Source organism: Clinocottus analis, unplaced genomic scaffold, assembly GCF_023055335.1.
Source record: "Clinocottus analis isolate CAN_PGR_092001 unplaced genomic scaffold, fCliAna1.0.p SCAF_24, whole genome shotgun sequence".
Classification (NCBI taxonomy): domain Eukaryota; kingdom Metazoa; phylum Chordata; class Actinopteri; order Perciformes; family Cottidae; genus Clinocottus; species Clinocottus analis.
Window position 1 is genome coordinate 1,845,603 of NW_027175976.1, and position 25,457 is coordinate 1,871,059.

Below are 25,457 nucleotides of genomic sequence, written 5' to 3' on the forward strand. Positions count from 1 at the left end.
TGATATCAGATCTCTGGAGGAGAAATGTGATGGGCACCGATGAGCAGAAGGCATCTCAGGAGAATTGGACAGAGGAGAGATTTAATGTGATCATAGGGGACGCTCATCTTTCAGGGAACGGGGTAATAATGAGCAATCAATAACGTCCTTAACAGAGTTAGAGCGAGTGGCTGACAGCAGATGTAAGGCTCCGGCTAACAGCCGACGTCTGATCTCACATTACCACGCCGGGGTCTGGGCTGCAACACACACACTCGTGCACGAACACACACACACGGGAAGGGGCTTACAGTATGCATGTACCAGCATATGGACCGGCACACCAACATATGGTTGCACACGGCTCCTTTTGTTTTTTTTTACACCCCTCCCTCCCTTCCATCTCACACACACATATTCACGCCATCCCACTCACTCACACACACACACACACACACTCTCCTCAGGTGACATCCGCCAGCGCTGTGTCATTGTCGATCGATCAATAGCTGTAATCACATTCAGAGGCGGTGAACACGGCGGCGAGCTCCGAGCTGTGAACACAGTTTATCCGCAGACGGCCGACTTTACAAGCTAACCGACAAGAGACGCCGGCAGATTCCTTTTAGTGGCACTTGCAAGTTAATAAAAAAAGAAAGAAAACACGTGCATCATTTATTTATGAAGTAAACAAAGCTCAGTGCTCTGCTGTCGACGTGGGTCGGGTGTCAAAAGCCGTCCTATAATAATGTGTATGTGACGAATACAACACCAACCACACCCGCTCCGTTAAAAACACAACTCAAGCTAGCAAACATTAATTCATTAATAAGGACTCTCCCTTTTTATTCGATATTCAAACTATCAATACAACAAAAATATATCAGATCTGTAATGATGAGTTTAAATCCTCAAGCTGTGTCTCGTACTCCACTTCAGCCATTTAACCGCTAACCATATAGCTCTCTTAGCTAACGCAAACCAAATACAAGTGGATGAGGCTATTTGCAATCGCATCACAATAACGTTAGCTAAGCATTGCTAATTCGTTTAAATTAAACAAATGACATATATACGTTAGAATTGTATTCTTACAGGGATCTCGCTTATTTTTAATTATTAGCTGCCACAACATTTGTGTACAATTCTGAATACAGACACTGGTTAAAGTAATTACTATTTAGCATTATATGCTAACTAGCATTACATGCTAAATAGTGAGCCGATCAGAAAAGATTGGTTTGGGGGTTATCTATATCCAGACCGAGCAAAGCTGAGAAAGGTTCACATAAATTTTTGTGGTCAATAAAAGGTCAGAAAACTGTAAAAGAAATCATAGAAAACCAATCAAAAGCAGCTAATACTCCACACAAGGGAGGCTGGGAGCTGTGAATTTGGGGTATTTTTACTCGATTGACTGATCCAGTGAGCGTCTCAACATTTCAGCTTTAATAAGCAGCATTTAAATCAACGTCTTCTCAGAGGACGTCACGTCTACAAACTGTAGTTGGAACAATTCAACTGCTTCTTCGCTGCAATACTGCTGACAAAAATGTCAAACGTTTGATAAGGATCTGGACATTCCCGGTCCGTGTTGAACTTGAAATGTGACCTGGGTGCAGCTTCTTGCACAGCTACTTAACATGGAGCCCGTCCATGTTAAGTAGCTGTCAATAAAATCTCTTAACCCCCCAATAACCTTTTGCTTTGACAACACTGCATCTTCAGCCAAGCCCTCAGCAGAAGCATTCTGCACTTACACCGTTGCATGTTTTGGCAATAGCCTCACACTCGCGAGTACGTCATGAACGCTATCAGCAGCGGCCATCACGTCCCCGCTCAAAGTCACCGGCAGAAAGAGAGATATTTAATACCTCTGTGGTCACTATTGTGCGGGTTCTGCAGCGAGCAACACAAGGACCTTGATAACTGCGGTGATGCAACGTTGGCAACTTTAATGTACTTTCACATATCTTCAGTGCAATATTTCTCCCAGCAGCCACTGGTTGGAAACTCCTGTTCTCGCTCTTACTAAATAAATAATCACAGCTTTATTACTGTGTGGCGCGGCTCCAACACCCCGAGGCGAAGGCAGGGGGCTCTACCTGTTTGTCATCCGGGCAGGGAAACACAACGCCGCATCTCCAAAAAAAGACAAACGACGATCCAGTTTGGGAAACCGGGACAGCAACAGGAAGCAATATTGACCGACGGCTCCCTGTTATGCGCCGAATACTAAGTTGATTGGAGAAGGATGAAATGCGGAGGGAGATAGACGCCTGGGGAAGAAGATGGGAACACGATCAGGGAGAGAGGTGGGCGATCCGGCGGCGGGAAGAGGGCGTGCGGTATTTATCGGAGATGAGCTGTGACATAAGATAAGGAGTGACTCGGCTGTCCTTTTGGAAGGGGGAATGTCATTCTGCAGCCGAGGCTTCAGGAGGGAGACGAGCCGAGGCCGAGGGAACGAAGAGCCAGCGGCGCAGCCTGGATTTTAGGCCATATTTTAATTTTGAAGTCGTCGCGTCGCGTTCACTTCCTGCAAAATGGAACCCGGCGCAGACGTACGCTGCAGCAGCGGCGGCGCTACGGCACTTGACATCGAGTCGACGGACGCTTTCATTCTGTAAACAATATCGCTCTGTCGCAGGGGGCTCCAACCCTTGTCAACAAATGTGTCGGCTACCAACAGCTGACCAGACGTGTCAAGAAGGGTTTTCAAAGCGTCTCCTAGCAACAGCACAACAGCTCCGGCGCGGCGTGCAAATCTGAAACCACAACACGGACTCCTGCACTGTGTCGGTTCATCTCCACAATATAATGCTGCGAATGTAAATCTGATCCCGAGCGTTGCCTCTGCACATGCTACACGCTCGAGCCTCGCGGCGGCTTTAGCGCCGCCGCTCATCGGGTTGTTAGCCGCCGCCGAAGCTACGCGGGGGCCTTTATTTATTTATTTTTTTTAATCTTATCGGTCGATCGGCGCGCAGGAAATGAGACGCGCCGCGGCGATACAGCCGACGGACGCTCACCCGTCAGGACACGAGTGCTCAATTAGCATTCTGTAGCACGACGACACGCGTAGCACCAAAACACGACGCGCGGCGCCGACGAGAACGCTAGCAGAACACGAGCAAAGTCATTAGAGGATGGAGGAAGTGACAAACTTCTTCCAGCCCGCGCACACATCTGCATTTCCTTCTAATCATGAGTGTGTTTGTTTGTGATGCGGCCCCCTCATAGTACTGTACTTGTTTGCTGCCGCTGTCTGGGGATGGAAAGGAAAAAAAAAAAGGGCTGGATGAAGAGAAAGAGAGACAGAATGTGAAAGAGATGCACTGAGAGAGAAACAAAGACTGAAACAAACACATGGAGAGACACAGAGAGAGAGGGATGCTGATGTGTGTACTGCATCCCAAGGGATCACTTACTCAGTATAGACACAGTACTGGAGGACAGAGCACAGCAAGGGTTCATTGGCCAAAATCTCTCCTCACACAAACACACACAGACACACACACACAATCCCTCCAAGCAATATTCCTGTAAGCACTTGTCCACTGAGAATAACCGCATTGACTGAAGTGGAGTCAATGTAAGAGGACGATAGAACGAGGGGATGGACGATAATAAAAAACACACACACTCACACACACACACACACACACACAAAATAAAAACGGAGGGATCAGGAGAAAGCAGCAGCAGCAGGAGGAGGAGTGTCCACCTGGCCGGCGTCCAGGGGAATTAAACAGTCTGTTTACCGCTCTCAGCGCCTCAGCAGCGCCATGTTAGCCTAATGGCACGGACACGAAGCCAATTGATTTGTGGACCAATAGACCTGTCCCCCAGCACAGGCAGATTACCTAGATCACTGGCTCTGCATCGAGCAGACATCGCTCCTCGTTCCCCCCCCTCGGGCGCTGGAATGTGAACAGGGTTCAGCGTCTGTGTGGGCATGCTCACATACATGTACACGTGTCCCTCGGATTAGCACACACGAGCTAAGGGGGGCGCTTGATGTCCGCGGGGGTTCATCGTCTCGCAGCTTGCATGTTGTAGCCTTCAGGCCTCGTTTATTGTTTTTTTTCTTCTCTCGGTGGTGATATTCGCTCCTCTGTGGGTTTAAGTGATGGGTGGAGCCGTAATGTCTCATATCGGGTCATACGTGTGAAAAAGTTGGACAAATCTGCGGCTCAAATATGTAAATGAGGAAGTGGTAAAAGATCTGATTTGAGGAGAAAGTGAGGTTACGATTTAAATCATTATTCTTGATTATATTATACACACAAGTTATTAATCTACTAGTTCTAATTTCAGCAATTTAAAAATGTCACTCTTTAATATCCATATATATGGTACATATATATGCAATTAACTGCTTCCAAGAAATGTTCTTATTAGAAGCTAATGAGAAAAAGATGAGTTGCCTGGAAGAGTTTTATTAATATTATTGTATTAAATGCTCCAGCTTTGCTTTCTTGCCATACCTGAAGTGCAAAAGGAGTTCAGTGGGTGACATTTTCCCAGAAGGATCTAGCAGGCCGTATGCTCGATGCCCATTTGTGTGCACACACTGTTCTAAATTGAATGTTACACCCAACAAAACAAAAAAAGACTTGCTGCGGGACAATGGAAGACCACACACACACACTTGGAACTACAGTTGTCCGAGTGTACGGCCGAGGAGTGAGAATAATCCCACATTCTCCACACTTTTCACTCATGTCAGTGTCCCACTTGATAAGCATGAAAATCCATTTATCTACAAAGAAACTCTCCGGTCCATATTGGACAATGTCTCTTTCATGGTCCCCCCTCGCAGGCCCTTTTTTTCTCTCTTCCCATCCACAAAGCCACCCAACGGACTCCTCCACGTCTGTAATAGGCCACATTCATTTGATATGGACACATCAAGGGAGATATTGCAGTGTGTGTGTGTGTTTTTTTTGTTTTTTTTTGCCATGCATCAAGAGAAGTGGTGCTGCTTCACAGAAGGCGGCGATATGCTCTGAACATAAAAGAACAATGGACGCAAGTCAGATGCAAAAAACAAAAAAGATAGATAGAAAGACGGATGCGGCGGCCTGGACAAGAACACAGGTACACGTACGGAGAACCACAGGGACCACGGCGAGGCCCGCTGTCTTTATCGCTCAGCTTCCCCTCCTTTAGAGAGTTATTCTCCAGAATTAGACCTCGGAGGAGGAGCCGTCAGATTAGGAGGTGGGATTAAACGCGCGGCGTAGCAGCTCGGCTAAGGGCGTTGTCAAACTGAGTCCCGTGGATTACACTGTGGCAGGAGGGAAATGTTTAAAAGAGAAAAAAATAGAAACGACTCTCTCGGAGATTGTTATTGAAGCACTTTCCACACGGTCGATGTTATTCATTGCCCATCTAATCCATATTTGTGTGAATGAGGTGCGCGGAGCTTTACAACACACTCACACACACACACACACAGAAACCACCTCTGAGACTCGGGTATTAACCATGATGCTACGTCTTAACCACCCTCTGGCTAATGCGGCTAATGAATGAGAGAGCGCTAGCAGGCTAGCGGCTCTAATTCTCCTTCACAGGCTATCGTGTTGCAGCCCGGAGACGGATCGATACCATTTGCTCAACACACAGGAGGCCCGGGGATCTATAAAAGGGCTTTTATTGAGTAATTAAACACCCATTACTGTCCCGCGCAGCCAAACAATAAATTTGATCAGCCTCTCAGGCGCAGATCCGGCCGTGATTAATACTCAGTGCATGCGTGACATAAAAGAGCGCGGTGACATTTTGCTAAGTCCCGTCTTAGACCCTCTGACGGGTTCGACCGCTGCAAGGTTGTCGAGCGAGGCCGGGCTTCAAGAGGTGCGACCAGAGGGGGTCCCGTGGTACCGAGGTCCACGTCGCCCAGCCGCTCGCCGCTCTTCCTGTCCGGCGGCGTCAGAACTGCTCAGACTAAAAGTGATTTTGAGCCTTTTTTTCCCATCCGTCTGCCCTTTGGACTGTAACCTTTTAAAAGCTGGCAGTACAGTAAAGTTACTACTTAACAGTGTTTCTAAATGTCATTTTGATCATATTTTAGAATCATTCATATTCAGAATTAGTAATAGGGGAGGCGTGAAACACAATTTGAGGCTGATTATGAAGAAATATGTTAAATATTGCCTCACGCGAAACTTTAACAGCCACTATTAAGTATTTATAAGCATGATATTGCACCATAACACCAGAATGTATAAGCAGATTTAACTGTATTGAAATAAACTGATGCTATAGAAAAAGTATGAATGAAAAGGTTTAAACTTTTACATGACAGAACTTGTGTTGAAGGCCTGGAGCAGGAACGCCATCGTGTCACATTGCTCTCTTCTGTCCGGCCTCTTCACACTGCCTCCTCCCTAATTTCCCAACGTCCTTCTCCAAACTCGCACAATTCCCCCCCAAAAAAACCCGCTACAATCCCATCCTTGTTGGAGAATATTTAGCGTCGCTGAGCCAACAATATGGCATCTGGGTGATTCTCCGAAATATGAATGGCCCATTCACGGGGGCTCAATGGAGTCGCTTGGCAGCGGCCCTGCTTCCCCCTCCCCTCCTCCGCGCTCAAAACAATATTCTGCGCAGCAGTCTTGGCACTTTTCCCCCGAAAGCAACAAAAGAGGAACTCGAAGCCCCCCCCCCCCCCCCGAAACCCTCAAAAGCATTAAGCCTCTGTGAGATGCGGAGTACTTGGCACAAGCAAAGCGATTTAACGACAATGGGCAAATCATACAGCGCTTTGTGAGATTTAGGGGATACAATAGCACTCGGTTTCCAAAGCACACATTAGTAAGCATGTCATCGGGACCCCCTGGGAGGATTTGAGCAGCCTAGAGGGGTTGTGTAGTGAAGAGGATAAATATATGTTACCGGGCACGAAGATGGAGCGCTGCCAACGCCTCCCTCCTCCTCACAACGCACTGTGGATTATGAGTGTGTGGAATACATTAGTGGAATAATCTTCTGAACGCGCAGAGCAACCCCGGCAAACTGAACCCATTTGGCTTGTTAGGCGTATACGTCGCAACACTTCCAAAATCAATTTACAACCATTTAACAGAGCTCAAGAGGTGCGGACGGGGAGACATTCCTCGCCTTTCCAAAAAAAAATAAAAAATTGAAATATTTTTTTAACAACAGCAAAACAAAAACAAGCCCCCCCCCCTAAACAAAAACAACAAAAAAAACCTACTTGTTATAAATGTGCGGCGCTTGCAGCCATGCTGACCTCTGAGTGCTAAACAAAACCAACCACGGACAAGCAGACACCCACTCAAAAGTCAATACCATGCGCGCCTCCTCTTCCTCTTGTATGGTTAATGCATGATGCCAGGTAGCAGACAGACGGAGAGGAGATCTCATTATACGCTGCATGCTATCATTAGCTATCTACCACATGTGTCCATCCTGCCAACGGAGTCGTACAAGCAACATCCTAATGCTCTCACCCTGCTTCCAGTAGGAGGGAGGGGGGGCGACTTGGCCCACACACACACACACAGTTACAAGCATGCACACACACATGATCACAGGGAAGCACACCGATACACCTCCCACCGATCAGCAGGCCTCGCGGTACAAGAACCCATTTTAATGCAATTTTTAAAGATCTTTTTTTTTTTAACAAATACCAAAGGTTCTCGCTCTAATGGGGAGGGGGGGGGGGGGGATTTGTTGCTTCTCTCTGCTTTATGCGATCACAAACTCTTCAGGTTTCCAGACTGTCGAGTCGGACGAAACAAGCCTTTTTGTTTTCCACCGTGGAAGAACCTCGAGAGTTGTTCCTCAAGCGGAAATATGAATGTTTGCAAGCTTCGCCTCCTCGCCGCGAACACTACGGTGCAATTTAAGACTGGAAACGCTCGCGACGCGCTACTCCATTTATCAAGGAGTAAGGCGACGGGCTCTGAGGCCGCGGCCTCTCGAAGGGGATCGTTTGCTTCTTAATGTCACTCGTGGTGCTTATGAGGCACCTGAAGACGTCATCCGGGGCTTCAGGGAGCTCTGATTGGGATTTTATTTGGTCGTTACGCCAAAAGACAGAGACCGAATTGGCAGGCTAATCGATAACGCCTGTAAATTGCCCGTCGCGGCTCGACAATAGCCGCGGTGAAGCTACGTAGCAACAGCAGTTTTTTTTTGTTTTTTTCCTTCCTCTCGCCGGTTCGTGTCCGTCTCCCAGAGGCCACGGGCGGCTCAGTGATGCTGTGCCACACGCCCAGCCACTCAACATCCTTTGTGTCCATCCCCTGGCAGCCTGCCAAGCCTCAACACACACACACACACACACACACACACACACACACGCCAGCTCTTCCTCGCCCCCGACGAGCCATTGTTCATTAACGCTCACGCACACCTTTGCCGCCTCGCAGACAAAAAAAGTGGCCGACTTGCTCGCCGCTCGCGCAAGACGCCTCGCTAATCAAGACGTTCAAGCTGAGCTGGGAAAGAGAGGGGGGGGGGGGGGGTCAGCATACGGCCACGATCGAGCCCAGACACACACACAAAAAAAATCTGATCATCCAGCAGCGGCGGCCAGAGATTACAGTCAGTCCTTCCTCTGCTCCTGGCTGTCATTCTCTTTGGCCCTCGTTGGAGAGAGAGATTCCTCTCGGCGGCGGCGTCCTCCACCGCCGAGCGGCGAGCTCCCCCGCATATCAATGCACAATTTAACTTAAGACTTCCACGGCAATAACCTAATTAGAGACGGCGCCTTCTCATGTGACGGCACAATGTAAAGGATAAGCTGCACGCCGCCATGTCTATTGAGGTCTAATGGTGCGCAATATTCCAAAGTGGAAGTTAGCTTCTTTTTTTTTTTTTCTCCAGTTTTTCTTTTTTTAAATTTTTTTAAATAAGTCCTTAGCATATTTAACGCTTCCACACGCTGGATGTTTTAATATGTGCCGGGGTATCCGGGCCATGGGTGGTGCAGATTGCTGGTAAAGAGTAAAGGGAGGTGAGCGGGGGTCTGCTTAAAATGCAAAAGAGGGGCCAGCGGATTGCAAAGAAGGCGGGAGAGAGAGGGAGAGAAAGAGAAATTTAAAAAAAAATCTGCAGCTTTGATTTGATTAAAACCTATGAAAAATTACATAAACCGGAGAAACTTCAAACATTTCAGAGGGGGAGTTCAAAGAGAGGGAGATAATGCTTTTAATGCTGGAATTAACATGGAAATGAATTTAGCTGAGTGTCTCTCTCGGAGAAAGAAAAAAAAAAGAGAGAGAGAAGAGGGTAAAAAAAAGTCTGGAGATTGGGCGACACCGATCTCAGATCGGTTTCTGCTGCTCAAAAAGCTTCCCGGCTGTTTATCGGCAGCTTCATCTGTTAGTTCCACGACGACTTCCTGTGTTTTTTTTTAACTTGACGCCGCCGTGAGATCGCTCGAACGGCGCCGCCGACGAACTTCTTGCCGTCGACTCCGCTTGCGAGACGGCTGATCTCTCGCCGCGCCGCCGGAGGAAGCCTTCGCTGGGTATCGAGCGAGCGAGCTGCAGTATCACTCCAGCGCGGAGTCAGTGTGTGGTGTGCATCCCCCCCCTTAAGTACACACATCAGATTTTGACTGGATAATAACCAGTCGGCACTGGGAGAGCAGAATGAGTGTAATTTTGGAGCGAGGGAGCGTTTGAGAAAAGAAAATAATCCACGGACCGACAACTGTCAGTCACAGCAACACTAAATCCCTACACACCCCCGTCCCTCCCCTCCCTCCGCCCCATTTGATGCAACACAGAAGGAGATGGGGTTAAGGAGGACTTGTGCCCCTCTTCTACTCAGACCAACCTGTTTCGGGGGGCGAGCGTCTCAAGGAAGAGGAACTGAGATCAGGGAGGAGGGAGGACACAAAGACTCACTGCGCTACAGTTAGCTGACACGCCGGCAGCGCTGCCTTCTGGGACGGAGAGGAGGAGGAGAAGGAGAGGAGGAGGAGGAAGAGGGGGGGGAATAAGTGGACAAAGAGTGAAGTGGATGAGAGAGCGAGGAGACAAGACGGGCTGACGCACTGTCGAGCGAAACGTGGAGGAGAAGAAGCAGGAGGGGAGGGAGAGAGAGAAACAGACGGACGGGTCCGAGAGGGATTTGTTCTATTTGCATGTGCAGGGGGGGAAGGTGGGGGTCGGGTGGGGTTTTGAGGTGGGGGGGCTCCCACGGGTGTCCCGGGCTCCAGCGCGGCCACAAAAGATAACACTTAACATATTTGCTGGAAGATGACAACCCTGGCTGGCCGGCGTTTTGAGGACGGCCCCTTTTGTCAGGAGAGACCCGGCGGAGACCAACACATGTCTCCCTCTCTGTGTAAAAAAATAAATAATATCACACACACACACACACACACACACCTTTTACATCTGGCTCCAAGTCCCACGGGTGCAGGCGGCGGGACGGTTTTAAAACAGCTTTTAATGGTAAACATTACAGACTTGATAGGAAGTGTCAGGATAATTTATTTATGCGGTCCCACCGGAGGGAGTCGCTCGGCCACCCTCGCAGCACCCGGCTCTTTGGGGGGGGGGGGGTATTTAGATAAATAAAGGCAGAGCAAAAGGGTTGCCTGTTTGTAGAGCAATTTCTCTTCCATTCCTATTATCTCTCCTCTCTGTCCCTATTAGCTGTAAGGGGGGGGGGGCGATACGTTATGTGTATAATGAGGGGGATTATTGCCGCTGTCACCGCAACACGCACACACAGCGGATGCAGAGGGACGGATCTTAAGCCGGGAGACTGTAAGCAAACAAATAAGACTTAGAGGAATAAACAGGCCGCTGAGTAGCGACATTATTTACATTACACACACACACAAGGGTGCACGCATTGGCTCTTCTCTTTGCTCACACACACACACACATTTCAAAAACCCCATGCACCACATCGCTCCTGCAGGATGACAGCAGTGGCCAACAATTGAATTCCTCCGATAAAGAATCACGTCCACACGTCGAATCACAAGTCAGCCATTTATGAGCTAAACGCGGCTGCAGGAAAGCATGTTGACGCGTGAGTGGGTGCACACCTGTGTGTGTGTGTGTGTGTGTGTGTGTGTGTGTGTGCGCAACACCTGAGGAGCAAATAGAGACATTTGTGTTCTCATTAAAGGGAAAGTTTGACAGTGCGGACACGACACAAACACCGGAAATCACAAACACACACACAAGTGCATCAGCAGGAGGAAGAAGGAAACAGCACATGACGTGCAGCCAGAAACTGTGCGTGTGTGTGTGCGTGTGTGTGTGTGTAGGTGTGTGTGTGTGTGTGTGAGAGAGAGAGAGAGTTCAAAGGTGAAAGGTTGAGTCCTCACTAATAACTGCTACAAAAACCAAGAATGTGCGATCGTGGAAGCTCGGCCCGACAGAAAGAAAAGCCCCGATTATTCATCAGAAAACTATCCGCTGCCACATCTCAGGGCGGGACGCCTATCTCGTTTTTTTTCCCTTTCTCCTTTCCAACAATCCACCATTGTTCTACGTGAAGACAGGACACATTTCCTGCTCTGACGCTCTGGATCTCCTCCTGTGAACCATCGTCCTCCCCGGTGTGTCGTCGTTCGCCGTGATAACCACGCGGCAATAAAGTGAGCGTGCAACATGAAGCGTGGACTAAAGCGCCACACTTATTATAAACATAACTCTGCAGCGGCTGAGGCCCGTGGCTCACGTCTACGCCGTCGCCATCCCATAATGAGCGTGTTTTTTTGCAGTCAGAAGTCAAAAGAAATCTCACACGAGTTGTGCGCGTGAGTGTCGGGGAAAAAAAACATGACTTCTGCCTCACTTCTGTCTCCAAAATGATCAAAAATGCATTTTAAAAAGTTCATTTGACAGATTATTTACGTCTAATGAAGCCAAGTGCAATTTCGATGTAGCCCAGGTGGATGAATCAGCAGGATGTGCTGGTGTGAAAACATAGAACATGCAGGATGAACCTAAACATGACACTTTGGGGATTTATCCTATCAAAATAAATATGTATATTTTTAATAAAGCTGACAGAATGAACACACACACACACACACACACAAGACAGCTCCAGTAAAATAAATATTAAAAACTCCAGCGAGTGCAACTCATTTGTGCACCTTCTAATGCTGTATTTTTGTTAATATTATTATTAATAATAGTAATAATAAATGTAAAATCCACTCACCATAGACGCTGCTGCTGCTGATCATCTCGTGCTGGAACGGTGAGAGGAAGAAGGAGAGGAAGAGGAGATGAGAGCATTGGAATTAAAATTTGCGAAGAACAAGAAAAAAAATCCCCTTCAACCAAGAAAGAGAAACATGACAGACACTTGTGTGTTTTTCTTTCTTTCTGTAGTTTTTTTTCTGCAGGTAATGTTTCTGTTTCGGTTCCAGCGGCGCTGCGCGGACTGTGCGCCGTGTGAAAGGTGGGCCCTTCAAGAGAGACTCCACAGCAGAGAGGCGTCTAACCTACATGCATCTCATTAGAAGTAGAGCCCGGGATGACAGGCAGCGAGGGAGGGAGGGGAGAGAGAGAGAGAGCGAGAGAGAGAGAGAGAGAGAGAGAGAGAGAGAGAGAGAAGAAGAAAAAATCTCCCGGTTCTGCTTGTTTGGAGTTCAATGTGCCGATAACGCCCTAAAATGTTTGGACGGCGGCTGCGGCGCGTCAGTATCCGCTCCCTGCGCGCCACGCGCGGGCCAACTTGTTGTGAGCAGCCGCCTGCTGGAGGCTGGATCACGAGCCTCCGCGTGCATGCAAGTTAGCTCTTTTTTTTGTACTTTTTTTTAATTTATTTTTTTTAACATTTTCTTCATAGTGAGCGGCGCGCAGCAGACCCCACACTCTGCTCTCGTGCGCGCTTTGAGATGTATTTTTTCACCGCGTATAAAGACACACACACACACACACAACCGAGGCAATTCACGCGCAGGTGTCGTTCCCCGATTCTGGCAACTTGTTCAACGTCAACGCCAGCGCACGCACGCACGCAATGACTGCGAGGTGGACGTGTGCACTGCGGGGGCTGCAGCGGTCGTCTCCTCTCGTCTCCTCTGCAGCCCGCCAGCTCGTGTCCAGCGCGGACGCCTCCAGACCGCAGCACTGCTTACCTGCTGTTTTAGCGACAGGTCGACCTCTCGCGCGGGGCTGCTGCTGGTGGAGGTGGTGGTGTTGGTGGTGGTGGGAGGGTGTTAGGGTCGCATCGATCCCCGGGAAAGGGTCTGCTGCTGCTGATGATGATGATGATGATGAACGTTTTTAATTGTTGTTGGGTTTTGTTTTTAGCCGAGGGTTAAGCCGAGTTGCGCGCGAGCTGAAACCATCCCAAGTGAACGCAGGAAACACTGACCACAGCCACTGCCATGTTGGAATTTCACCAGCCCCGAACAGCTGCTGCTCAGACTGACCAGTACGCTCCCCACTGCGCATGCGTGCGACGGGGTAAGGAGGAGGAGAAGGAGGAGGAGGAGGAGGGGTGGTGATGGTGAAGGGGGGGAGAAGAAGAAGAAAATTCCAATTACTGCCCATAAGGTTATTATGGGCGTCCAGTTTGTGTGGCAAAGTGGTGAAAAAGGAGTCCAAGCGGTGGGAACGATGAGCCGAGAAGTGTTTAGCAGCCGGTGTCCTGCTGCACAATCATTAACACAACGCTTCTTTTTCTTTAAAAGCATCTGCAGTTTTCTTAATCATAATAATTCCAAACTGGAGCAGGTTTATCCCCCCAGAAAGCTGTTGCTAGCAAATGCTATCAAGATGCTAACAGCTAATGACATGCTCTCGCCTCTAAAAGCCCCCAGAGTGGGACAACGGGCCCATATATAGCTCACAAGAGGCCCCCTGAAGCCCCCAGGCCGCCGTTTGGGAACCCACTGAAGTGTAAGGGGAGGGGGGGGGGGGGGCCGCCTCCCTGTCTGCCCGAAATGTGACCGCGAAACGCGCCCGCGCCTCCCCGTGATAATTATAGCAGCAATATGGAATTAGCAATTGGAAGCCCTAATTAGAATGAAAATGTCCCAGTTAGCCGGTTATCAAAGCGTCAGCGGGGGGAGACCAGAGCCTCAAACAAGACATCAAAGACCACCAGTCCGTTGTTCCTCGTCACACAAGTTCATGGTGCCCCCCCCCCCCAAAAAATATACCCCTTAATGTGGTCAAAGGACATTTAAGGGGTTAATAAAAGGGTGTAAAAAGTAAAAGTCACACACGTCTAGAGGGTCAATCCCGCGTAGAAAGGTGTGTTGTTTGTATCATCCACACATGCTGATGCGCTCCATCACTAGGCGCACACACACACACACACACGCACACCATCTGTAATTAATTGTCTTTTCTTACAATTTCGTCAAATTCATTAAGAGCGCGTCACGCCCCGCAGTGCAAATCAAGGTTTCGTTAGCGGGACGGAAGAAATGGATTGAAAACTCCACTAATCGCCGTGTAAAGAAGTCTCTGCTTGTGTTTCGCCACGCAGTGCTAATTATTGGTTAGTAATTAGACGAAAGCCTTAAATTATCGTCTTTTAATGTGCAAGAGAGGGGAAACGCAGCTTTAGCGGTTTATTAGCTCGGGCGCTCCTCTCATTTGCATACCGGAGCCCAAGGTAGAACTCCAGTGTGTTGAATATGCACGTTGCTCTTAAAAGGCCACGCGGTGATGTGGCTAATCTCAACACTCAGATTGAATGCGTGTGAGACATATTTTCTGATTTGTGACAAACAGTGTGTATGTGTGTGTGTGTGTGTGTGTGTGTGTGTGTGTGTGTGTGTGTGTGTGTGTGTGTGTGTGTGTGTGTGTGTGTGTGGTGGGGGAGATTTAACGGCGACATAAATCTAAATAGATTTTTAACTCATTAGCCATTGGAGAGGTAATGATGTAAGTCTGCCACTAATGAGCTTAAGCTCTTAATTGAATGGGAGTGTGTGAGTGTGTGTGTGTGTGTAAAGGGGAGGGGGGGGGGCATACACTACACATCGGCACCACACAAGCAGAAAAGCACAAAGAATCCACACACACACCTACAAATACAATCCCGCCTCCTCTGTTGGTATGGTGTGTGTGTTTTCTCCCTCCTTTCTCTCTTCGGGGTCGTGTGTGTGTGTGTGCGTGTGTGTGTGTGTGTGTGTGTGTGTGTGCGAGAGGGGGGGTCGTAGTCACATGACCAGCTGAATTTCAACTCCGGTGCCTGCAGGACGTCAGTGTCGGCCCTCACCCCTTCCTTCCCCGCTGCACTTTTCCAGCCCTCCCCACACACACACACACACACACACACACACACACTCAATCAAATAAATATTCCTCATGCGTTATTTATCAAATCAGGGCTATAATTGATATACTCTTTAACACGAGGTAAAAACAAAGGCTTTTTGTGTGTTTTTTCTCCACAATCAGCCCAATCAAAGGACTTCCACTGAACGTCACACTAATCAAACCTCCACTGCGAATGCTCCACACCGGCGTGTGAGAGGGAAAACATGCAACACAACCCCTCGGCGCTTTGATGCCACCTCCTCGAGACACATCTCATACTTTTGATTCATCTCTCCCAAATAATTATCAGCACTTAACCCCGCCGCGTCTGCCACGACGTAACGGTGTCAAAATCAATTTGGATGAAGAAGAAAAGCTTATAGGATAAAAAAAAATACAAAAAATCTTTATAAACTGTGCATTTAGAGAGAGATTATGTTCCCTTGGCGATACAGGCGTTTAAAATGATGATAACCAATTTCTTAGTGTCTTCTATCAAATGTGCCCCGGCATAAACAAAGCCCCAGTGGACGGGGACAATGGCGGGGAGTCCAGAGGGAGGAGAACGGGAGATTAGAAAAGCCCAGATAGTGTTTCCAGCCGCCCGAGATAAAGAAGAGGGGACGAAAACGTAGGAAAATAGAGGAGAGGGTGAGCCGTGTGTGTGTGTGTGTGTGTGTGTGTGTGTGTGTGTGTGTGTGTGTGTGTGGCCGATCCACTTTCACGAAGACGCCCGGGCTGACGCCCCGATGGGACACGCCGCAGATTTGAGCCGAGCCTATTGAGCATAAGCTGCTAAATTTGGCAATAAAGGGGAATGTGATTTACTGTAAGCTCCAGTGGGCCGAGAGCGACGCAGCCGGCGGCGCGTGTGTGTGTGTGTGCGTGTGTGCGTGTGTGTGTACGCTCACACACACACACACACGCACCTGAGAGCATAAAAACACACACACTAACAATAACTCACTCACTCTGTTACTGTCTCTTGCTCTCTCCCTCCGTCTCCCCGACACACACACACACACACACACACACACATTGTCGCCGAGCCCCCACACACACACTCGCACAGCCACTCATGCGGCTCAGCGGCAGTGACTTTGACAAATAACCAGGAAGTCCTGCTGTTGGCTTAAAAACTCCAACTTGTTCAGTTGCAATTCTGCATTTGTCCTGCTTTAATGGCTGTGGAAGTGGCTTTGGAGGTAATCTGTCAGTGATTGATTAGAGCCGCGGCCAAATCCCCCCTCGCTGAACGCATTGGTAGGCTGCAGGCCGGCCAATGAGAAGAGAGGAGAGAGGAGAGGAGACGAGGAGAGGAGGAGAGGAGCAGGGTTCTTCCGTGTGGGAGTGCATGCGTGTCGCCACATTGACGCTGCAGCAAGTTTACCAATAAGTCACTCTGGATCAATCCTAGAGAAATATAGCAAAGATACAATCACAACCGGGTGGATCACGTCGGGAAATATAAATATTAAAATATGTTTCCCGTACAAAAGTAACTGCGCCGGCGTCCGGGGTCGATTAGATCCACAAGAGGTCGACCAAATATGAGGCTTTGTAGTTTATGGTGGTCGTGCACAAAAGTATATATATATATACATAAGTAAAATAATTAATACCTCGATATAGAAATACTATATTACAAGTCAGAGTGCATTCAAGTGTGAGAGAGTTCATTGTGGGTGTCTCCTGTCGTTCATATATTTTTATATATATTGTAAAATGCAATCAATTTTAATGCAATATTTAATACTGTTCAGTCATATTTTACATATGTTTATAATTGTCTGATGTGTTTACAGTAAGTATTTCTATACATTTCGTCCAGCAGCAGCCGCAGGGAGCGAGCAGAGCGCTGTAGAAGCGTGTGATGAAAGGTGGTGTCACCAGACTGAAACACGTGTAAGGATTGATATGATTATATCTCTAAACCTCATTGGAGCCTGCAGCTTCCCTTCAATTAGAGCCAGAGAGGAAGCACCGGCACCACAGACGAGTCTCCTCGCCGCTCAACGTCCACATCATCCTCCATCTTGCTTTAAAAGAAAAAGACACGTTTTAATGGCCGCACAGATTTAATCAATTCTCACACTTCACAAGCTGTAAGTGAACGAGTCCGCTGGCGATTACACTCATGATGTCATCACCGCTTTTATATACCAGTTGATGACTGCGTTTGAATTTGGGATTTGGACCAAATGAAGCTGCTGATTGTGAATAAAAGTGATCAAGCCAAAACAAATGGACGGAGCGAAGCTCGTGAAAGAGTATTTCTGCAATATTACCGCCTCTTTCTTCCCATCAGTCCGAACTGTAAAACATTTCTGTTTCTTCTTTTTCTTTCATAATCAAAAGACGCCCCCCCCCCCCCCCCCCAGGTTTCTTTATTTGCAGGAACATGTGGAGGCTCCGACCATGAAAATGTTTAGCATGAGCGCTAATACCGCTTAAGTGATAATTATTCTGCCCGCCACAAACCTGACTAACAAAATGGAATTCAATCAGAGGCCGCGCATAATGACAGTCATTATGAAAATAATGAATAAAAAAAGTAATAATGACATCCCTGTCTGTATTCAGACCTCTTCTTTCTCCCTCACACATCTCCATGGTGATCTGAGTATTTTTTTCTCCTCTCTCTCTCTACTCCACCCGGCTGGCCCTCGGCCGCTTCAATCACATTGTTTATGGTAAACCGAGCGTTGTGCGCGCGGACTCGTTTAATTAACCACTCGAGAGGCGGAGCCGAGGCTCCGGCGGGCGGGTCGGCGGTGCCGACCGGTCCGTTTCCTCAGGTTGAATCTCACACTGCAGGTTTACATTGCCGAGGGAAAATAAGTGAATTGACTTGATTGTAAGTGATCATTTAAAACCCGGTACTTATACGCGACCCCGGACCTATTCCTTCTTCTTCTTCTTCTTCTTCTTCTTCTTCTTCTTCTTCTTCTTTTATTACAATGACTGTTAAGTGTGTGTGTGCCGTTCCTCTCGGCTTTCCTGCGCAGGAGAATGTGTGTGTGCTGGACCGTGTCCTTGAGGTTTACTCTTTTGATTCAATGGCGCTCCACATGGATGGACTCAATCAGATACCTCAAACCCAGTGGAGGGTGATGTTCAATGGAGCCGAAGTTACACTGCAGCAAGCTCCTCGGAGGAACAAAAAAAAAAAAAAAAAAAAAAAGACGGCCTGGTTCTCAGACGATGTTTACATGCAGAGACACTTCTTACCCCTGTGGAAACCGCAGAGATCCTGGTTCTTTCTTTTTTTTTTAGCCGCGTAAACAAAGACGTTTCTGACTTGCCGACACGTAGCGGCGCCAGCCAAATTGCTTAATTGTTGTCGCTGGCCCGGAAAGGTGTTTAATGTTTGCAGCCTTCTACTTCATGCGGCCGCTGGCTGTCAGCGGTTGTGGAAGATTTCTTGCACGGGAGCACGAGCACATACACTTAAAATAAATTCTTTTTTGTTTTGCTTTTTTCAACTTGTCAAATCAATTTTGAATCAAAAAGATTGGAGCGTGTATTGAAACCATCAGAGACGCGGGTGCAGAGATCACGTCGCGTACTTATCCTGGAATCAGATTTAGAACAGATGTACAGCTTGAAAAGGATCGGGGGGACGTCAGCGGAGACGGCTGCAGTTCCACCTGCACATCTTTTCAGGATCGTTTTGGTTTCTCCAAACACTTGCGATGCACTTCCCCCGGACAATAACGAGGAGCAAAGAACTTGAAATGGCCGACCGGGGTTCCTGGCCCCAGAAGCCATTACTCCTTGAATACCTTGAGGATAATGAAACTGGGCCGGGGGAGAAGCGGCGATGGAAAACTGTGCTGTTGGAGTGCACTGAGCCATCGCACATTTCTGTTTGAACCCATAACACTGTGGCCATGTGACAAATGATAGCAAACATGGAGCCCCGAGTCCCTCGGAGAAGATTACAGTCAGCGGAGTTCAAACTGAAGGTGCAGGGTTTTTTCTTCTTCTTCTTCTGGTGAGAGGTTTTTTACCGCTCATGTTACCTTTGTGATTATTAGTTTGCTCACTTCAGTTGACAAGAACCAATTTGTATTTCCGCAACAAGCTGTCACGTTACCTCGAGGGAATAGTTAGATGAGAAGACGGAAACCACTCTCATGTCTGAAAGCCGCGAGCCTGGAGCCGCTAGCTTAGTTTAGCACACGGCTAGCCTGGCTCTCTACAAAATAAATATGTCTTCCAGCACCTCAAAAGTTCACAAAAAGCTCATAAAAATGCAACACGTCACAGTTATAAATATCATTCTCCTGCTTATAGAGACGCAGAGATGCTACTCACCCTTTAAGATGTTATATCTGGGTGTCAAAACAATTGTATTATTTAACCTTTGGATGAATGCAGGTTAGCTGCTAACAGTATTTATGCTAACAAACTCTGAGCTGTAAGTGTCATATTTAATGTATATTCAGTAAGAGAGATTTACTGTAAGACTAAGGGTATTCAAAGTTCCCATATGTCAGACCATAGAGTAAAATCCTAATATTGATTTCCTTGGAAAAGGGAAATAAATGTTGTTGACTACCCAGACTATTTCTGCAGTGAGCCACACGTCAATTTGTACTCGTTCTATCTGAGAAGTGAACATTGGCTGGGAGCAGACTTCCTGATTGGTCATTTTGAACCGGAGAAGTGCGTCTGCATGTCCTGACCTCTGCCCGTGGTTGCTTCATGCTCGGCTGTATAACAAGACCATCACACAGCACCGACGGGAGACAGGTCTCAGCTGCTCGCGCTCGTATCAGGATGGGCTGCGAGACGCCTCCAGGAAGTATCAGTAAACAACGCTATAGGGTTCCTGTTGCTATACGCTCAGGCGCTCATGCAAAATTCAGCACTTTGTATGTAGACCGAGACGGAGCCGAGCAGGAAGGCGAGGGGTTATGTTTTAACCGGTGAACCTTCAGAACTTCACTATTCCCTCTCTAATTCTGGCGGAAATGTTTGCGCGTTTGACCCGAGAGCGTGAATGAGAAATATTAATTGCTGCACTTACACATGGAGAAATTATAACGGCGGTTGCGGCTGCTGAGCTCCAGCTGCAACCAGTTATCTCTCTCTGTCTTCCTCCCAAGTCCTTTAATGGCGTGATCGCCCTTAACTCAACTGTAAATCTCTCCCCAACGGCTTATGGTTCAAATTAATGGCCCTGCCATAAGTGTTTGAATTTCATGAATTGTAATAATACTTACATCACAAGACACATGAAGTCATGTCTCCCTCTCTATAGTAGAGATATGATACATTTTAGAGGGATGCGCAAAGTGGTCCCCCGGTGCAGGAGTGATGTATTCTAATAGACTGCGCCGGCCGGCCCCCGGGTGCACATATTCATGATTCATATGTGAAGGCTGCAGAACATTTAAATGGGACATTAAGTGGCGTAGAAGATTAAAACACTGTTGGCTTTGTGGAATGACTGGGACGTCCACTGGTACAGATAACCGTGTGCGCTCCAAGCAGTAAAAATGTGTATTTAGAAGGGGAATTTTAGCTATTTACTCATTTTTATGCAAGGGAATATTAATTATGACCGTGCCGCGGCTACTGGTTATATTCTTGTTTGTGGGGAAGCGACGTCTCGGCTTGCAGACTCGTCCCATGGCAGCGGTTGTCTGTCAGCAGGATCCGGCTCTGTCCGGTCCAGTGGTGCGCCGCTAACGGGGGAACGCCTCGCCGTTTAGCCTGAACATCGATTAAGGGACGTTTGCTTCTTTTCAACAAGCCTCAACATTGACTAAAAGCCACCAGCAAATTAATAAACAGTTTAAAAACTTTAACATTGGCCTGTTAACATTGTATTCCAATCCCAAACTGGAAGCCGGTTAAGCTAGCTAGTAGCCAGCGCTGCGGCTAATCCAGTAAATTAGCATCACAGCTGTTCCCGCCACAATCTTTGGATAACTGCAACAAATACGTTCATGCTGCTTGCACACTAATCCTCACAAGATGTTAGTTTAGAAACAAACCACTTAACTTTAGCGCCAGTTTACAACGAGGCTGTAAAGGCAGATTAGTTTGGCGCGACAATGTTTAGTAGACTTGTTAGCAAACAACTGTTTTCAAAACACGAAATTAAGCTTTGAAATTCACAAGAGGGATATTTCCTGATGTGTCTTGTATCGTAGAAGAAAACATCCCGAAGCACAATCACAAATGTTCAAATGAAAATTAGTTTCTCAGTTCTGACCCAGCTGGACCTGAAGTAACATTACAGACATGTATTGAACCAATTAAAGGACATTTATATATGTGGTGATGCAGAATTTGCATGAATGAAAAAGAACATTACAATTTTGGTGAAATAAGAGCATCAGTTGACGCAAATATATTTAATTTTTAGGCTTCGAATAATGTCAGGAAATGAACAAATGTGCAGCCATTATTATCATTATTGGTGTTTGTCTACGAGAGGAGCGCATGATCGTGTGCAACACAGTGTGAGAGCGTGTGTGTGTGTGTGTGTGTGTGTGTGTGTGGTGGCAGCAGGAGGACAGACTTGATGATCCCCCGTCTCCTGGTGACTGTGTGGAGCCAGCCAGCCGTGGCGAGGCTGCCATAACTACCAGTTGAGCTCTGTCAGGGAGATGACCCACTCTCTATTCAACAAGACCTGCCACCCTGACGGACGGACAGAGAGACCGAGCGGGAGCATGACGGACGGCAAGACAGCCGGGCGGAGAGACAAAAGACACGGCGTGCGAATATTTTAACTCGGGACTGAGCGGCGAACAGCCGAAGAACAGGAAGAAGCCGTAGGTGTAATTGGAGCGCGGCGGCGCGGGTCAGGAGTCAACGGTCTTATTTGAGGGCTAACACCATTTAAGACTAATTTGAGACTGTGTGTTATTGTGCCTTTAACTAAGTTTCTAACCCGATCTGCATGGAGGTTCGTCGTGCTTTTAAAGGAGACCTACTGCCCCGCAAAAGGCCGCCTAATGGTTTTTCAAACCCACAGTATTACTTTAATGTACTGCAGATCAAAGGATAAAACAACCACTTGTGCAGACGAGGGAGGGGGATGTGAAGTGCGGGGAAGATTTTAGATTTTTCTTTATGGGAAGTCCATTTGGTTTCTCGCCGTCACGAACGATTATAGTCTGGCCAACGATTAAAAAGGCACTTAAAAAAGCAAAAAAATCAGAGCACATTTATTCTAAACCAGACACTTTTTTGTGCATGGAGTTAATGCATGCTCAATGTAAAGAAAATAACTCACCGTGTTGCTGCATGTGCCGAGGCAGAAGGTAACGTTTTCAGCGTAACAAAGACCCTCAACTAAAGTGTGAGACAGTCAGCGGCGGACCTCAAGTGAGCGAGACGAGTGTTTCCGATGCGTCCTGGAAGCGTGAATCCTTGAGAAGGGGGCAGAACAAACTCTGATTGGGTTTCTCATTATAAAACCTCCCGTGGACGCGCGTGGCGGTGGTGTTTGTGTGCACGGCTGCTCACCTGTGTGCATTAGCGCGTTGGCTCTGTCGCTGGTGTTTGTGTGCGAGGGAGCGAGGTCAGGACCCGGGCTGGAGGCCCGTCCCCGGAGAGGTCGCCTCCGGCGTGGCCGACTAACACTACAAACAATTAAAAAACACTGCTGCCTCTTCCCCCCCACCTCCTCCACCACCCTCGGGGGGCGTTCGGCTTTATCCAGCTCGGGTCGGGGAAATCGCTGCCGTGCGCTGCACAAGACTCCAAACTAAACCCTCGGTATCTGGTCTATAACGATGCCGGGCAACGCCGAGAACGGAGAGGCAGAATCGATACGGCTACAGCCTGTGGACCCAGCGTGGAGACAGGAGGCTATTATTAGGACGTCCTTTCTTTACCACCTGAGCCACTTACACACTTAGGAGAGTCACACACACACACACACACACACACACACTCGACTCCTCTTCGGTCAGAAGCGCTCGCACGTGAGAACGAATGGGCTTGTTATTTATCCTCATTATTACAACATCTTAGTCGACGCCGTCCTAAATATTCACGTAACAAAACTAACACACTCTCTGTCTCTCTGTCTCTCTGTCTCTCTCTCTGTCTCTCTGTCTCTCTGTCTCTCTCTCTGTCTCTCTCTCTCTCTCTCTCTCTCTCTCTCTCTGTCTCTCTGGCGCGTCGAATTCACTTGAACGGAGGCGAGACTGCTGCAAAATTAATCACAACTTTGCAAGCGAACAAATAATTCAGACTCGTGGTCTTGCCTGACGCAACACAGACAAGTGGGCTACACAGACCGGGGCCTTGTATCCCGAGTCTGTTTGAATTAAAAAGACAAGTTATTTTTATTATTTTTATTAGCAGGGCGGACGCAGTTTTAGCGCCCGGGCTAGCCGGTAAGATAACCAGTCATCCGACCGGTTATCTCCCTGGGCAGATGCTGCGTCCGCTGCTCCAGAGCCTCGCTGTCAAAGCCATTGTGAATCCTAATGATCACAGTGCATCGCAACTGGTCCACACACACACACACACACACACACACACACACGCTCTCTCTCGCCGGTCTTCGCTCCAGGGGTCCTGACAAAACAGGAGACGGCGGGGACTCGTCAGAAGACAGCGATGCCGGTGCGCTCCACCTGCTCACTGATTCTTACGCCTGGAGGAGCCTGAGGGCACTGCCATCACACACCCTCCCTGTCCATGGCACACACACACACACACACACACACAAAAATACATAAATCGATAGACACATACTTACAGACACACATAAATCCACAATGCACATATACACCCTGCTCCCCTCGTCTCCCACTTACTTTACCTCCCACCTCTTTTTCTTCCTTGCATCCTTTCCCTGGCGCCCCCTCCAATTCGACCCTATCCGTATCCTGTTGTTTGTCCTCCTCTCTCACCTCCTCGTCTGCCCCCACCCTCTTCCTCCCCTCCACCCGAGCTGCAAAACGCATGAAACAACACACACACACACACACACCCTCACCTGTCAGGTAACATCAGAGAGGGGGAGAGCTGAAGAGACGTGACAGCGCGCTGAAGGAATCGTGTGCCAGGAACACCGACCTCTCTCCGTTCACCTCTGCTGTGCTGGAACACAACGAGCTCCAAACCCCCCTCACCTCTCGCGAAGGATCAGACCTGCTTGGAGAGCGTCTACTGGAGAACCTCCAACAGTCGGAGCAGCAAAGGCACGCCGAGGAGACGAGCTAACGTAGCCGAGGAAGTTCTGATAATCAATAGGCGCAGAGAGGAAGTCGAGAGCGGAGGAAACAAAGACGGAGAGAAGGCAAGACAACGTTGGGTAGGGAGGGCCAACGCATGCATGCCCGAAGGCCTTTTCACTATCCATCAAGTTCAACAAGTCGGCCCCGAAGCTTGCAGCTGCCATATGCGCTGAGCCATTTACACAGCGAAGTCCAACAAGTCAGCAGCAGCCCGGCGTTTGTTTTTCGAGAGGAAAAGGAAGCAAAGAATCCGGCTGGACGGCGTCAGAAAGACAGCTAATGGCGCTCACATTGCCGGGACATTTTTTTTTTTTGTTGATTGGCGGTATGTGTTGAATTTTTATAGATGTGGAAGAGTGTGCCAAAAACGCGCACAAGGTCATGTCGTGTTGTTGTGGGGTTTTTTTCGGCGCTGGAGAGATTGAAAGAGAGACATTTTTGCAGCGAATCAAAGAGCGAGTGGGATTCTTGAAAGCACCATTATGGCAGCGTTGTTCTGCAGTCACGTCGAAGCCCCGACCCCAAAGAGCTCAGCCAGCGTCGAGTCTGGCGCCGGATGTTTTCATGCAGCTTTATCTCGGAAATGTGTGTGAGATTTAGCCACATTTCATCAGTGAAATGTTTGCCTTTCTTAGTGTTCTGAGGGTCCATCTTAAAACTATTTGCTGTCTGAGTTTTGCTCAAAACAAGCAGCAGAAATGCATTAACACAGTATTTGAAGCTTTGTGTACTGGACTTAATCCTGCACTCATGAATAGCCTCCAGCCACGTTAGCTTGCCGTCCTCGTGTTTGCACACAGCTCTTTTCTTGCCACTGTTGCTGGTATTCATACAGGAGATTGAGCGTGTTTATTGTTTAAATATGTTGAATTTTTCCTTCAAGGAACCGCTAGCATTAGCATACATTGCCTGCCAGAGATGCTAACTAACTTTACCACAAGTTAGCTTGCTAGCTAGCACAAAAAGTGATGCATACAGGTCACTGAATATGACTTTTTCAACACTTTCA

The 25,457-nt window shown here is 48.0% G+C and overlaps 1 protein-coding gene across 2 annotated transcripts in view; it reads right to left on the reverse strand.

Moving 5' to 3' along the window:
• The window catches only part of LOC137794278 (fidgetin-like), a 39,499-nt gene extending 16,952 nt beyond the window's left edge, over positions 1 to 22,547 (reverse strand). The window contains exons 1-2 of one of the 2 annotated variants that reach the window (XM_068591008.1): positions 22,489 to 22,547; positions 12,166 to 12,196 (exon numbers count right to left, since the gene is read on the reverse strand). In XM_068591008.1, the coding sequence (XP_068447109.1) occupies positions 12,166 to 12,190 (25 nt within the window). In that variant the 5' untranslated portion in view covers positions 12,191 to 12,196; positions 22,489 to 22,547. Of the gene's footprint in view, positions 1 to 12,165; positions 12,197 to 13,090; positions 13,356 to 22,488 lie in introns of those variants that run through there. The other variant, XM_068591007.1, reaches the window with a different exon arrangement.
• Between the last annotated feature and the right edge of the window lie 2,910 nt (positions 22,548 to 25,457).